General features: G+C 38.5%; 1 protein-coding gene across 10 annotated transcripts in view; it reads right to left on the reverse strand.

Moving 5' to 3' along the window:
- Positions 1 to 5,267: 5,267 nt before the first annotated feature.
- SLIT2 (slit guidance ligand 2) overlaps positions 5,268 to 12,797 on the reverse strand; it is a 411,548-nt gene continuing 404,018 nt past the window's right edge. For 5 of the 10 annotated variants that reach the window (XM_043544596.1, XM_027832060.3, XM_037897998.2 and 2 more), the window contains 2 exons: positions 8,194 to 8,405; positions 5,268 to 7,144 (listed from right to left, as the gene is read on the reverse strand). In XM_043544596.1, the coding sequence (XP_043400531.1) occupies positions 6,903 to 7,144; positions 8,194 to 8,405 (454 nt within the window). In that variant the 3' untranslated portion in view covers positions 5,268 to 6,902. Of the gene's footprint in view, positions 7,145 to 7,808; positions 7,898 to 8,193; positions 8,406 to 12,797 lie in introns of all 10 variants that reach the window. The other 5 variants (XM_043544595.1, XM_043544594.1, XM_043544591.1 and 2 more) reach the window with 4 other exon arrangements.

The following is a 12,797-nucleotide window of genomic DNA, read 5'->3' on the forward strand; positions in this document are numbered from 1 at the left end:
TTGTAGGACCTATAGAACATTCTGCAGAAAGTCCCTGGAGGACACAGGATCAGGCCACTACAAATGGGATGATTCTGGTAATGGCAGCATCCCTAGAAGGCCATGAGGAGTAACTTTGAAGGCAAGGCAGCATTGTTCCTTTAGCAGGGATTAGAAAGGCGTAGTGGGAACAGGAACTCAATTCCTTCATGGCTGGTTGAAGTCCCACCATTGGCAAGTAGTTATATGTATTTAACTCATCCTTTCCACAAGCTACTAAGCATATGATAGCCAATGTCTACAAAAAGGCTTTTAATAGAGAATTCAAGTTTACTTCTGTTATCATTTCAATCAAATGTTTAATAATGACAATGATCCCTTGTTCCATGCACACTGACCTTGCCATCACATGTGAGACAAAGCCAGGAGGTGTGCATAGGCCAATACTAATTAAAACCAATTAAGTGGTATCTATTTGTTTTTTCTTTACAACTTTTAAGAAGAAATTACAAAAAAAGTTTCATTAAAAAAGTTTCATTTTTCTGGCATCCTAATGAAAAGGATCAGAAAATGTGTGTGTGTGTTAATCTTGTTTAGTCCATGCTTGTGGACAGAAATGTAAGTTCTTGATAAAATTGCTAATTGTTTAATCTCCATGATAACTATACCAGATTGAAATGAACCTTGCTATTGGGTTTCTAACTCCTGATTACACATTAAATAATGCAGAGGAAATATTGTGCAGAGGAAATGTCTCCAATAACATTGGCTACAACTAAGCACGACTGCTGAAATGTAGCAACACCTGTGCAATCACACACAGAGCAGTAAGAAGAAGAAAAGGAACAACACACCACACCACAGGAAATGACTTCTTCTGCATTATGCTATGTCATTCTTCAAACACTTTTTTGGCAGCAAAGTACTACTAAATGAAACTTTAAAATAAATCATGCAAATAAACTAACCAATAAAGCTGGTTTTTAAAGATTAACTTTCCAAAATGCGTCTTGCAGTGTATCATAGTTTATTTCAAGAAACCAAGAAAATCCCTTAAATACTGAAGACGGAGGAATGACCTGATACCAGTCTTCAAATATGTTAAAGGCTGTTATAAGGAGGTTGGTGATCAATTGCTCTCCATGTCCACTGTTCTCCATGTCTGCAGCGAGGGAGAGTTAGGTTAGATATTAGGAAAATCTAACTTTAAGGGTAATTAATCTCTGGAATAGGCTTCCAAGGGAGGTTGTGGAATCCCCATCATTGGAGGTTTTTAAGAATAGCTTGGACATACGCCTCAAAGGGATGGTCCAGGTTTACTTGGTTCTGCCTCAACTCAGGGGGCTAGACTTAATGATATTTCAAGGTCTCTTCTAGTCCTACATTTCTATGATTCTATCAAGCATGTAGTAATATCCCAGATGAAGATATTATTTATAAAAGACTAACTCATTTTGCAGTGTGGGAAAGTTATTCCTTTGTGAATAATTATTGTGCTTTTTTGGAGCCTGGAACTTCTGTCTTTGCTTTGGCATCTCAGAAGACAAAGATCTAAAGGACTGATCCTGCAAAATACTGAACACTTCACATAACCAGGACTCCCATGATAAGAAGGCTATGAAGTCAACTATAAATTATTACCTTTTCAGCAGCCAATCATCATCCAAGGTCCTCCCAGGATTTGTAAGTATGCTTGGGTTGTTCACCTCTGAGAATGTTTGGCTGGTTAGAATAGCTTTCCTCTTACCACTTTGGTAAAGGGAAGTCATGGCTCACACCAATCTATTAGAATTCTTTGAGGGTATCAACAAGAATGTGGATAAGGGTGATCCAGTCAATACAGGTTACTTGGATTTTCAGAAAAATCTTTGCCAAGGTCCCTAATGAAAAGCTCTAAACAAAGTAGTCATGGGATAACAGAGAAAGTCCTCTCATGGATCAGTAACTGGTTAAGAGATCAGAAACAAAGGGTAGGAATAAATGGTCTGTTTTTAAAATGGACAGCAGAAAGAAAACAGGGTCCTCCAAGGATCTGTACTGGAACCTGTCCTGTTCAATATATTCATTAATGATCTGGAAAAGGGAGTGAACAGTGAAGTGGCAAAGTTTGCAGATAATCCAAAATTATTCAAGACAGTTAAGTCCAAAGCTGACTGTGAAGTTTCAGAGGGATTTCACAAAACTGGGTGACAGAGCAAGAAAAGGCAGATGAAATTCAACATGGATAAATGCAAAGTAATGCACATTGGAAAAAATAATCCCAAATACATATATATTATGATGGGTTCTAAACTAGTTGTTACCATTCAAGAAAGAGATCTTGAAGTCATGAATAGTTCTCTGAAAACTTCAGCTCAATGCACAGCCGCAGTCAAAAAGGCTAACAATGTTAGGTACTATTAGGAAAGGGCTAGAAAATAAGAGAAAATATCAAAGCCACTATATAAATTCATGGGGCACCCACACCTTGAATACTGTGTCCAGTTCTGGTCACCCCATCTCTAAAAAAGATATAGTAGAACTGGATAAGGTTCAGAGAATAGCAACAAAGATGATCAAGGATATTGAATGGCTTTCCATATGAGGAGACACTAAAAAGTTTAGGGCTGTTCAGCTTAGAAAAGAGATGATCAAGTGGGGATATGACAGAGGGAGACCTATAAAATCATGAATAGTTTGGAAGAAGTAAATAGAGAAGTGTTATTTACCCTTTTACACAATACAAAAGACAAGGCGACACCGGATGAAATTAGTAGGCATCAAGTTTAATACATACAAGAAGAAATACTTTTTCACACAATGCACAATTTACCTGAGAATTTACCTCATTGTCATGGAACATTGTGATGGCCTGGGTTCAAAAAGAGAACTAGATAAGTTCATGGAGGATAGGTCCATCAATGTCTATTAGCCAAGATGGTCAGGGATATAACCCTATGCTCCAAACCTTTGACTGGCAGAAGCCAGGAGGAGAAGATGGGTGGATCTCTCCAAAATTGCCCTGTTCTCTACATTCCTCTGGAAGCTTTGTTACTGGCCACTGCCAGAGCGTAGATACTGGGTTAGATGGACCATTGCTCTGACTCAGTAGGGCAGTTCTTTTGTTCTTATGATATTTGTAAATCAGCAGGTCCAGATAACTTGCATTCAAGAGTTTTAACAGAGCTGGCTAAGGAGCTCGCTAGACTGTTGATGTTGATTTTCAATAAGTCTTGGAGCACTGGAGAAGATCCAGAAGACTGGAAGAAAGCTAATGTCATGCCAATTTTTAAAAAGGGTAAATGGGATGACCTGGGTAATTATAGGTCTGTCAGCCTGACATTAATCTCAGGCAAGAAAATAGAGCAGTTGACATGGGACTTGATTAATAAAGAATTAAAGAAGGATAATGTAATTAATGCAAATCAACATGGGCTTATGGGCAACAGAGCCTGTCAAACTAACTTAATGTCTGTTTTTTTTTAAATGAGATTACAAGTTTGGCTGATAACGGGAGTAGAGCTGATGTGATATATTTTGACTTGGTACAGCATGATACTGACTAAAAACTAGAACAATATAAAAGTAACATGGAACACATTAAATGGATTAAAAGTTGGCTAACAGATAGGTCTCAAAATAGAATTGTAGATTGGGAATTATCAAGTGGGTGTGTTTTGGAGGGTTCCACAGGGATCAGTTCATGGCCCCATGCTGTTTAACATTTTTATTAATGACTTGGAAGAAAACAAAATCGACACTGATAAAGTTTGCAGATGACAGAAATGGAGAGAGTGGTAAATAAGGAAGAGGGCAGGTCACTGATTCAGAGTGTTCTGGATCTCTTGGTAAACTGGGAGCCAGAAAACAACATGCATTTTAATATGGCTAAACCCCCCATATAATCAAGGAAGCAAAGAATGTAGGCTATACTTTCAGGATGGGGAATTCTATCCTGGGAAACAGTGACTCTGAAAAGATTTGGGGGTCATGGTGGATAATCAGCTGACCATGAACTCTGAGTGTGACACAGTGGAAAAAGGGCTATTGCAATCCTGGAATGCATAAACAGGGGAATCTCAAATAGGAATAGAGAGGATATTTTACTTCTATACTTGGCACTGATGTGATTTTGCTGGAATTGTGTGTCCATTTCTGGTGCCCACAATTTAAGAAGGATGTTGATAATTTTGAGAAGGTTCAGAGAAGAGCCATGAGAATTATTAAAGGCTTAGAAAACATGCCTTATAGTGATGGACTCAAAGAGCTCAATCTATTTAGCTTAACAAAGGGAAGGTTAAGGGGTGACTTGATTACAGTCTCTAAGTATCCACAGGGAGAACAAATATTTTCAAATGGGCATTCCGATCTGGCCGAGAAAGGTATAACATGATTCAATGGCTGGAAGTTGAAGTTAGACAAATTCAGATCAGAAATAAGGCATACATTTTTAACAGAGAGAGTAATTAACCATTGGAATAATTTCTCCATCACTGAATTTTTAAATCAAGATTTAATTTTCCTTAAATAAATGTTCTCTAGAAATTATTTTGGGGAAGCTTTAGTCCTTTTTTTATACAAGAGGTCAGACTAGAAAATCACAATGGTCTCTTCTGGCCTTAGAATCTATGTACCTATATTTTCCTAGTAAGATATAAAACCAGGACCTTTTAATTCTCTTGCTGCTCAGAATCATGTCTCCTCTCCCACGACCTTTCTCTGGCTTCCTTCCTTTGTGTACATCATTTTCAAGTGTTTTGCTTGGAGCCTTGGAGCTGAGGACAAACTTCAATCTTTGCACATCTCTGCTCCCATTGCTTCCTAATTGTTTTCCTGCTCTCCGTGTTGCTCTTAGTCTTCTGCATAACTACTTCCTATGCTGTCTTGTCTCAGGCCATACCGTAAAACAGCATTCTGTTTCTTCTGTGCCATACACCTTCACTTCCCTTGTCCACTTTCAAATTTACTTATTTAAAAAAAAAAAAACAACCACCCCCAAAACCAAACCAAACAAACAAAAACCCTTTTCACCTCAGGTCTCCTTGCTGATCAAAATACAGGCTTCTTGTGCTTAACACTAACTCTGTATTGTATCAGTCTGATTAAGATTGCATGGTTGTGGGGCAAGAACTTTGTCTCGATTGTTGCGTACACATAGTACTCTATTAAATTAGAATACGTAGCAATTAACACACTAGATTGGTGTTGGGTTTTACTTTGTTTCTCCCCAAATATTCTTTGCAATGACAGATGTTTAATTAAAGGCTGTTAAACAATTTAACTCCTCAGAAGAACACAAAGAAGAGCTATTAATGAAGTAAATATCTGTTTAATTTACAAACATCAGTAGTATTACTGATATCAGTCCAAATAAGACAAAGCACACTGCATTACACATGTACATCTAACTTTTTCTGTAAAAAAAAAAAAAAAATAATAAAAAAAAATAAAATTGAAAAAACATCTGCATTTTTTACAGGGTATCCTGGGATTTACTGAAAGAAGAATACAACCCACTATGAATCATTACCAGCTCTACATTGTCATTTAGCAGCAACATAGTAACATGGGGAACATTAGGGCAATAAAGTAGTTTTATTATTTGGAAAAAGTCACAGTCCGTGATAGTACAGCCTTTTTTCTTTCTTTCTTTTTTTTAAAAAGGTAAAGAGGGTCCAGGAGGAATATTAATTTGCAAAGGGTCTACTTTCTAGTGTCATTTTCTACACACCATTTTATTTTCTGTAAGTACTGTATATATAGGGAAAATTCACTTCTATACATTTGCCATCTAGCGTAAAGACATTTTCTCTCATACGTTACAAGTTCTCAGGTGTCCTGACTGTCTGCTGTACATGAAAACTGCAGACTATTATCACTTTCCGTTTCAGACACCAAGTGGTGAGATGCTAACACAAAACAAAACCAAAAACAAAACAGAAAAAACCAGACCAAACACATTTACCCCAAGATGACATGCTATGTTAGTTCTATTGCAAAAAATCCTGATTTTTAAGTCTTTCTTTTTTTTTTAAACAAAATACAAAAATATCAGGACAAATATAAATTAATATATATTAAAGCATTGAAAAACAGTAAAAGGGATGCCTAAAAAGGTTAAGTACAATGTACTTTGATACAATAAATATTTCTCAATGAAACCGAATACTGTATAGAGCTGTTTAGAACTCAGAGAAACAAAAATCCATATTATTACTAATTTATCCATCAATAATCTATTTTTATCATCCCCTTAACATTTATATTACAAAAAAATTAATACTGGAAAAGGGTAGATAAACACTTTTTGTATGCTTCTTTTGCTAACATGCTGATATAAAAGTACACATTGTCAGGAGATTTCATGATTCTCACATTTTAACCTCTCCCATCCACTAAACGGGCACCCCCCCTTCTGCAGATGCTTAATAATTATGCCACACAAAATGCATCACATACATTTGTTAAACCAATATAATATGATTCTCTTCACCCACAACTCTTCCTCATCTATAAGTAAGTAATTGGCATGGTCTGTCAACATAGTAAAATATAGTGATATGAAAGTGAAAAAACAAGCCTCATGTTCTGGTCAATTTTTCATCAATGAGCTGTAGGTTGAAAGTCATAGGTGTATAATATCAGTTTATCTTCAGCATGTTATAAAGAAGAATCCATGTTAAAAGCAGTTACGTTTCCCATCACTGTTGCAATGTTAAAGGGTCTTTTTTTTTCTTCAAAGCTCCTCTCGGTTACGAAAAGTCTCAATTCAAGCACTTGAATCTTTTTGCAAATGAAGAAAAAGTCTTTATTCTCTTAATAAAAATAAGTCTGTTCTGTATTTTACAATATATTTCAAATATTTTCACTATGAAGCATTAATTAGTCCGACATGGTCAATAAGTATACAACATTTTCAAAAGACAAGTGTGACAGGGACACATTTAGGAGGGGCACTTTGTACAGCCACACTTCACCACCTTCTCAACCTCATCCACAAATGAGGACCCATCAGTGCATTCAAAAGAATATTTCCGTCTCTTGCTCCTTAGTGGTCCGCAGCACTGCCCACTTGAACATCCTCCTTTACATTCTAGTCTCGATACCTTCTTGGTCGTCTGGCACGCGGCATACCCTTGCTGCTTTTGGTAGTAATCTCTGATTCGTTCCCCTCGACAAGAGATTTCTGTGAAAAACAAAAACCAAAACCAAAATAATGTATGATTTAAAGATGCAAGTCACAGAATGGTTTATAATACACAGTTTAGCTAGGAAGATGCCATGCTTCTAAATACAATTGCTATTTTAGAGTTTGACTTTCATTATAGATTAGAAACTAATGATTTCACTTGCGTTATTTTCTTAATGCTGAATTTTACCTTCTTTGTGCCCTCTATTTTCAGTAACATTTATACTGTGTATATATAAACCATAAATAAAATGTTAGCACAATTACAAGAAAATTGGAAGATAAAATCTTTATTACACAAATACACATCTTTTGTTCTTACATTGCTTGCAGCTTGTTCTGTTTAGCACAGGGAAATGTTTCATAGAGCATGCAATTTAATTTATTAGCTCTGGAGTCTAATATTATTCAGTCTATTATTTAATACAGGCTATACACATTCCACTAACTTCATAAATTACTGAGGTATAAAACCATCTAAAAATGTGACATCTGTTAAAAGTTCTACCAGTCTATTCTAGTCACACTGATGCACAATACAAAATAAATAAATGCCAGCTGGGGTAAGAGAAAAAAGGGGGGTAGAAAGGAAGTGCTTTGACAGACAAAGGAAAAAAGAAAAAGGTAGGGGAGAAAGTGATCCTGTTTTTATCCATCTCACCTGCATAATTCGCTGTGATATATCAGTTGAAGCTGAGAGGTCAAAAGTAGAGTTTGTGATAAAACTAGGAGCAGAATCATTGGATTTGGCTTCTCAGTTGCAGAAGACAGAGAAACAATAAATACAGAAAGATACAGCAGGTAAAAGGTAATAGTTATATATAGCAAAAATGTGCTTCTCAATCAAAGCAAAAAGAGAAATGTTTTCACAGCAAAACATGATGAAAAAATGGGAAAATTTGTTAGATTTTTCTCTCACTGAGACAAGCCCTTTACGATGTATTTAAAAAAAAAGCAACACAAATGTGTATTGTGAAAAAAAATTGGCAATGTTTTGATTGTTCATGTTCTAACACCAAATAATGATAGCATGCTGAATTATTTACCTTTATCACAGCTATCCCCAGTGTATCCGCTGCTGCATTCGCAATATGGTTTCCCAAGGCCGGAAAGCCTGCATTTTCCATGTTTACACCTGATGGACTGGCAGGGGTTAAACAACTCTTCCTCTTCATCACAGAGGACTCCCCCATGTCCCTGCAGGCATTTACAACTGTATGAAAATGCATTGATTGGCAAGCAGGTACCATGTACACATCTACAGGGGAAACAAGCCCAAGAGAATAAAAAGAAATCATTCATCAAAGTTTAGGCTGAGCAACATTAACTACAAATACTTTGGATTGTACTCAAAAAGCAATTGCTTAGAGACTTTTTTTTTAAATGCACTTTTTCAGTGAGAAGCAATTAAGTGGTTTATACAGTTTTTTTTTTATAATTGGTATGAAAATTTATAGAGAATACGCTGCAGTATAGGGTCCTATTCTGTTATTGCCAGAAAACAGCCACTGTAGATGTGTTATGGAAGTCTTGTACAGGTCACAATTAAATAAATCCAGCATTCCTCATGCACCCACACATTTAATGAGAGTTGGGCGTGCAAAGAATGCAAGATCTGACCCCAAATGAACAAACTCCTTAGAATTAAACTTGAACAGTGAAAAGAAAATGTTACTTACCTGTAATTTTCCTCCTTGAAAGTATCATTTCACAAGATTCTCATGCCTGAGGTTTTGGGCTCCCAGCACAACACAGGACAGTATCTCCCTAGCTCAAAGCTTTTTGGCCCTCTAAAGGCGTGGCAGCCTGGTGGCTGTGCACAATGCCTGCCTCCCCCCAAATCCAGTAACCATTTATCACTTACTAGTATTCCTTCTGGTTATATAACCTTTCAGCCAGTTCCTGATTGCATGAGAAGCCAGTGATGCTTTTTCCACTGGGATCTCAACATCCACTGAGATTGCGTCTTATAAAGACATGACACAGGTACTATGATTACTGTTTTGGCCATAAGACCCGACATTTGTAACATGGTTAAACTGTCCCCTCCTGGCTCTCATAAACCCCTTCCAATGTACTGCATCCTGTCCTGGGGCTTAAAGACTGCCTTGAGCTGCATCTACCAGGTTGCCAGGTATATTGCTGGAGCACAGAGCCAATCACATTCTTCTAAAAGAAGTATGCTGTTTCCCAGAAGGACAATTTTTAATTTTATTTCATCTAACACAGACTGAAATCCAGGGGGAATTAATTCTTTTTAAGAATCAGGAATTATCTGATTGCCACCTTTTGACTTGATGGCACAGGGTCAATGGCTTTCTTCCGAGGACGAATTTTATTTCCTGTAACATTCTTCTTGATACACTAGTTTCCTGGACATATATTTGTTTCTCGGGGAACAATCTGAGTGAAGATTCCTGGATGGAGATCAAACCAATCTCAACAGCCCAACTCAGAATCACTCTGATGTTTCTCCTTCCTGTCTCCAGCCCCATCACTGGAAACCAAATTATGCTCATCTCCACATTGTACCTTTGGTCCCACATGAGTGATTCAGCATGGTGTGCTTAAAGGCATGGTAGGAAAGTCAATGCTGCTGGATAAGTCATTGACACCATTTGTACCATGGCTGAGCCTGCTTTCTGCAATCCACTGCAGGCTGTGCTGAAATGAACTGCATATAGCACAGCTCTCTGCCTGTATTCAACCCTGAGAGTTTCAACACCAGTACAAACAAGACTCCCAGGGTGCCAAGACCTCTGACCTGCCTCAGCACTGGGCCTGCTGCTTGTTATTCCTGAACCTGTATGACTGGAGCCAGGGCCGGCCCACAACATTTTGGCACCTGAGGTGGGGAGCTCGAATGACGCCCCCCATGTCCCCTCGCTTAGACCAAAACTTTGAAAGGTCTCAGTTCTGCCTTCTTCCTGTTTTACTCCTCTCATGGTACTCCTCTGCTACCTACCCCAATAAAGAAGAACTAACAACTTAAAATGCCTTGTTCAAAAATTTTAAGTAACACTTAACTTTCAAACGCCTGAACAGCAAATGTAACTTTTCTTGTCTCCATCGTAAACACTGGCATTTTTATCTGTTTGAATAATCAAAGTGGTGCTTTCCGTGCCTTCTTGGTTGCAAAGATTTGAACTGTTTCCTGAAGGTCCACAGCCTGGGCCAGCTCATGCTCTATTGAGAAGGTTGCAAGGCCGACCGGCCTCTCCTGTGTCATTGTGGAGCGTAGATGTGTTTTTATTAACTTCAGCTTGGAGAAGCTGCGTTCTCCACTGGCAACTGTTAAAGGAAGTTTTAGAAGTATGTGCAGAGCAACAAAAGCATTTGGAAAGAGGGTGGTGATCTTATTTGTGCACATATATTCCAGAACAGCCTTTGGAGTTGATCCTGCTGAAATGTATCTTGAAAGGGCTTTCAGTTCATCACCTAAATCACTCGCATCAATATCGCGCACGTCATCATGTGTCAACACTGTCTCTAGTGCCCTGCATTGCTGGTGTAGGTCTTCTTCAGGTATAGTGAGGAGTTTTGGAATATCATACAACATCCCAAATATACTGCTGTGTTCCTTGAGCTGCATGAAACGTTCTTCAACTGACTGTATTGCACAATCTAGCACCTGGTTAACAAATTCAACTTTGAATTGTTGTTTGGAGTCTCTTATGGAATTATCCTGTGTCTTGTAATCAAAATGTCTTCTTCTTCAGTGACTCTTGTATTCTTGAATGGGTGGGAAAATAGCTTCAGTGTGAAGTTCCTCTGCCAACTTCTGTGCACTCTTCAGAACGTTTTGAAATCCCTCATCTGACCGGTAAGACTGTAGGTATGACTTTGCTTTGTCCAATTGTTCCATTGCTCCAGATATATCAAGGTCAACACCTTGGAGTCTCTTGCTTACAACATTTATTTCAAACAGTATGTCATGCCACAACACTAAGCCACACAGAAATTTGAAGTTATGTATGTTTCTGGTGATTCCATTTCCCTCTGCCACTGTTCTCCAACAAACAGTTCCTGTCATAGCATTATCCTCTATAATGGCAACTATGGCATCATCTATCTTCCCAATTTGGTATTTGATAGGCTTTATCACCTCCACTCAACTGTCCCATCGTGTGGCACTCAGTGGTTTCAGTGTCAGAGAGGATGTTCCCAGATGTTGCTTCAAAATTTGACATCAGTGAGTTGATGCAGAGAAAAATACACAGATGTTTTGAATTACATTAAAAAATTCAGCAGCATCACTAGAAGCTGATGCTGCATCACTGACCACCAAGTTCAATGAATGAGAACTGCATGGGACAAAAAAAGCTTGAGGGCTTAACTCTTGTATCCGTGTCTGCACTCCTCCATTCTTTCCTCTCATGTTGGCAGCATTATCGTAGCCCTGACCTCTCATGTCAGCTATTGCAATTCCCGTATCTTCCAGCTTTTTAAGAAGCACGTTTGTCATACCATCCTGTAGTATCATCAATGTCAATACATTCTAGAAAATGCTCTCTGACAGTCACCATTGCAGGGACATTTTCACTAGGTTCTTTTGTTGTTACAAAACGCACCATTAAAGTCATTTGTTCCGTATGGCTAATGTCAGGTGTGCAGTACAGAATAACAGAGTAATATCTTGTTGACTTCAGATCTGCCACAATCTTCTGTTTGACTTTTGTTGCCAGTAACTGTATGATCTCATTTTGAATTGTTTTTCCAAGGTAGCGGTGGGTGTACATTTCTTGGCTGGTGACTCTTCTTTGATGCTCCTGGAGTACAGCCATCAGCTCCCCAATTTTAAGGAAGTTTCCATTGTTTGGCACATACAGCTGATCTGAAGTACCACGCAGTGCTAGGTTTTGGGTAGCAAGCATTCTCACAATGGCAATGAGCCTTTTCAGAACATTTTGCCAGTAAAGAGACTCTGATGCAATCTTCTCTTGATGCTGATCATCTGTGGTGGCCTTTAACCTTAGTCTCATCTCAAGCTCTTTCCACCTATGGAATGCTCTCTGGTGATTTGCTGCCTTCTCATGACATGCCAGATTTCTTCCCAGATTTTTCCAGTCCTTTGTTCCTGTAGAACCCAATGTGGCTGGAACATTAGACTGGAAGAGTTTGCAACAAAAACAGTATGCAGCATTCTGGGTTTTTGAGTACATAAGCCATGGCCTCTCCACTTTGTCACCATTGGGGATTTCACACCAGTAATGTGTTGGATGAAAACTTCTATTTTCATTGTCTTTGGGGAACATGAAGTTTTTCATTTGCTGTGGCCCATGCAGTACAAGGAAGTCCTAAGGCTACTGCTCAAGTGGGTCCGCAATCCTGGATTATGTAGACGTAAGGAACTAAACTCAGCAGCAGCTGTTTCTTGCGCCTCCACCACACTCTTCTCTGATCTACACTTTTCTTCAGGAATGTGCATGGTTACATCCATTTGAGATGGAGATATGGATGCTGCAGTAGCTGCCAGCTCACCTGCACTCTGACTGGAAGATCAGGCATCTCCTCACCACTCACATCCTCACTGGGGCTGGAAGGCTCACCGTGAACATTTGTGTCTATGTATCTCAGGAGAACTTCTTCCTGCTTAGATAGAAAAGCTTCCTTTGCTTTCTTTCTTTTTCTGAATGCTACCCCAGAGGAG

This window comes from Chelonia mydas, chromosome 4, assembly GCF_015237465.2.
Source record: "Chelonia mydas isolate rCheMyd1 chromosome 4, rCheMyd1.pri.v2, whole genome shotgun sequence".
NCBI classification, from domain to species: domain Eukaryota; kingdom Metazoa; phylum Chordata; order Testudines; family Cheloniidae; genus Chelonia; species Chelonia mydas.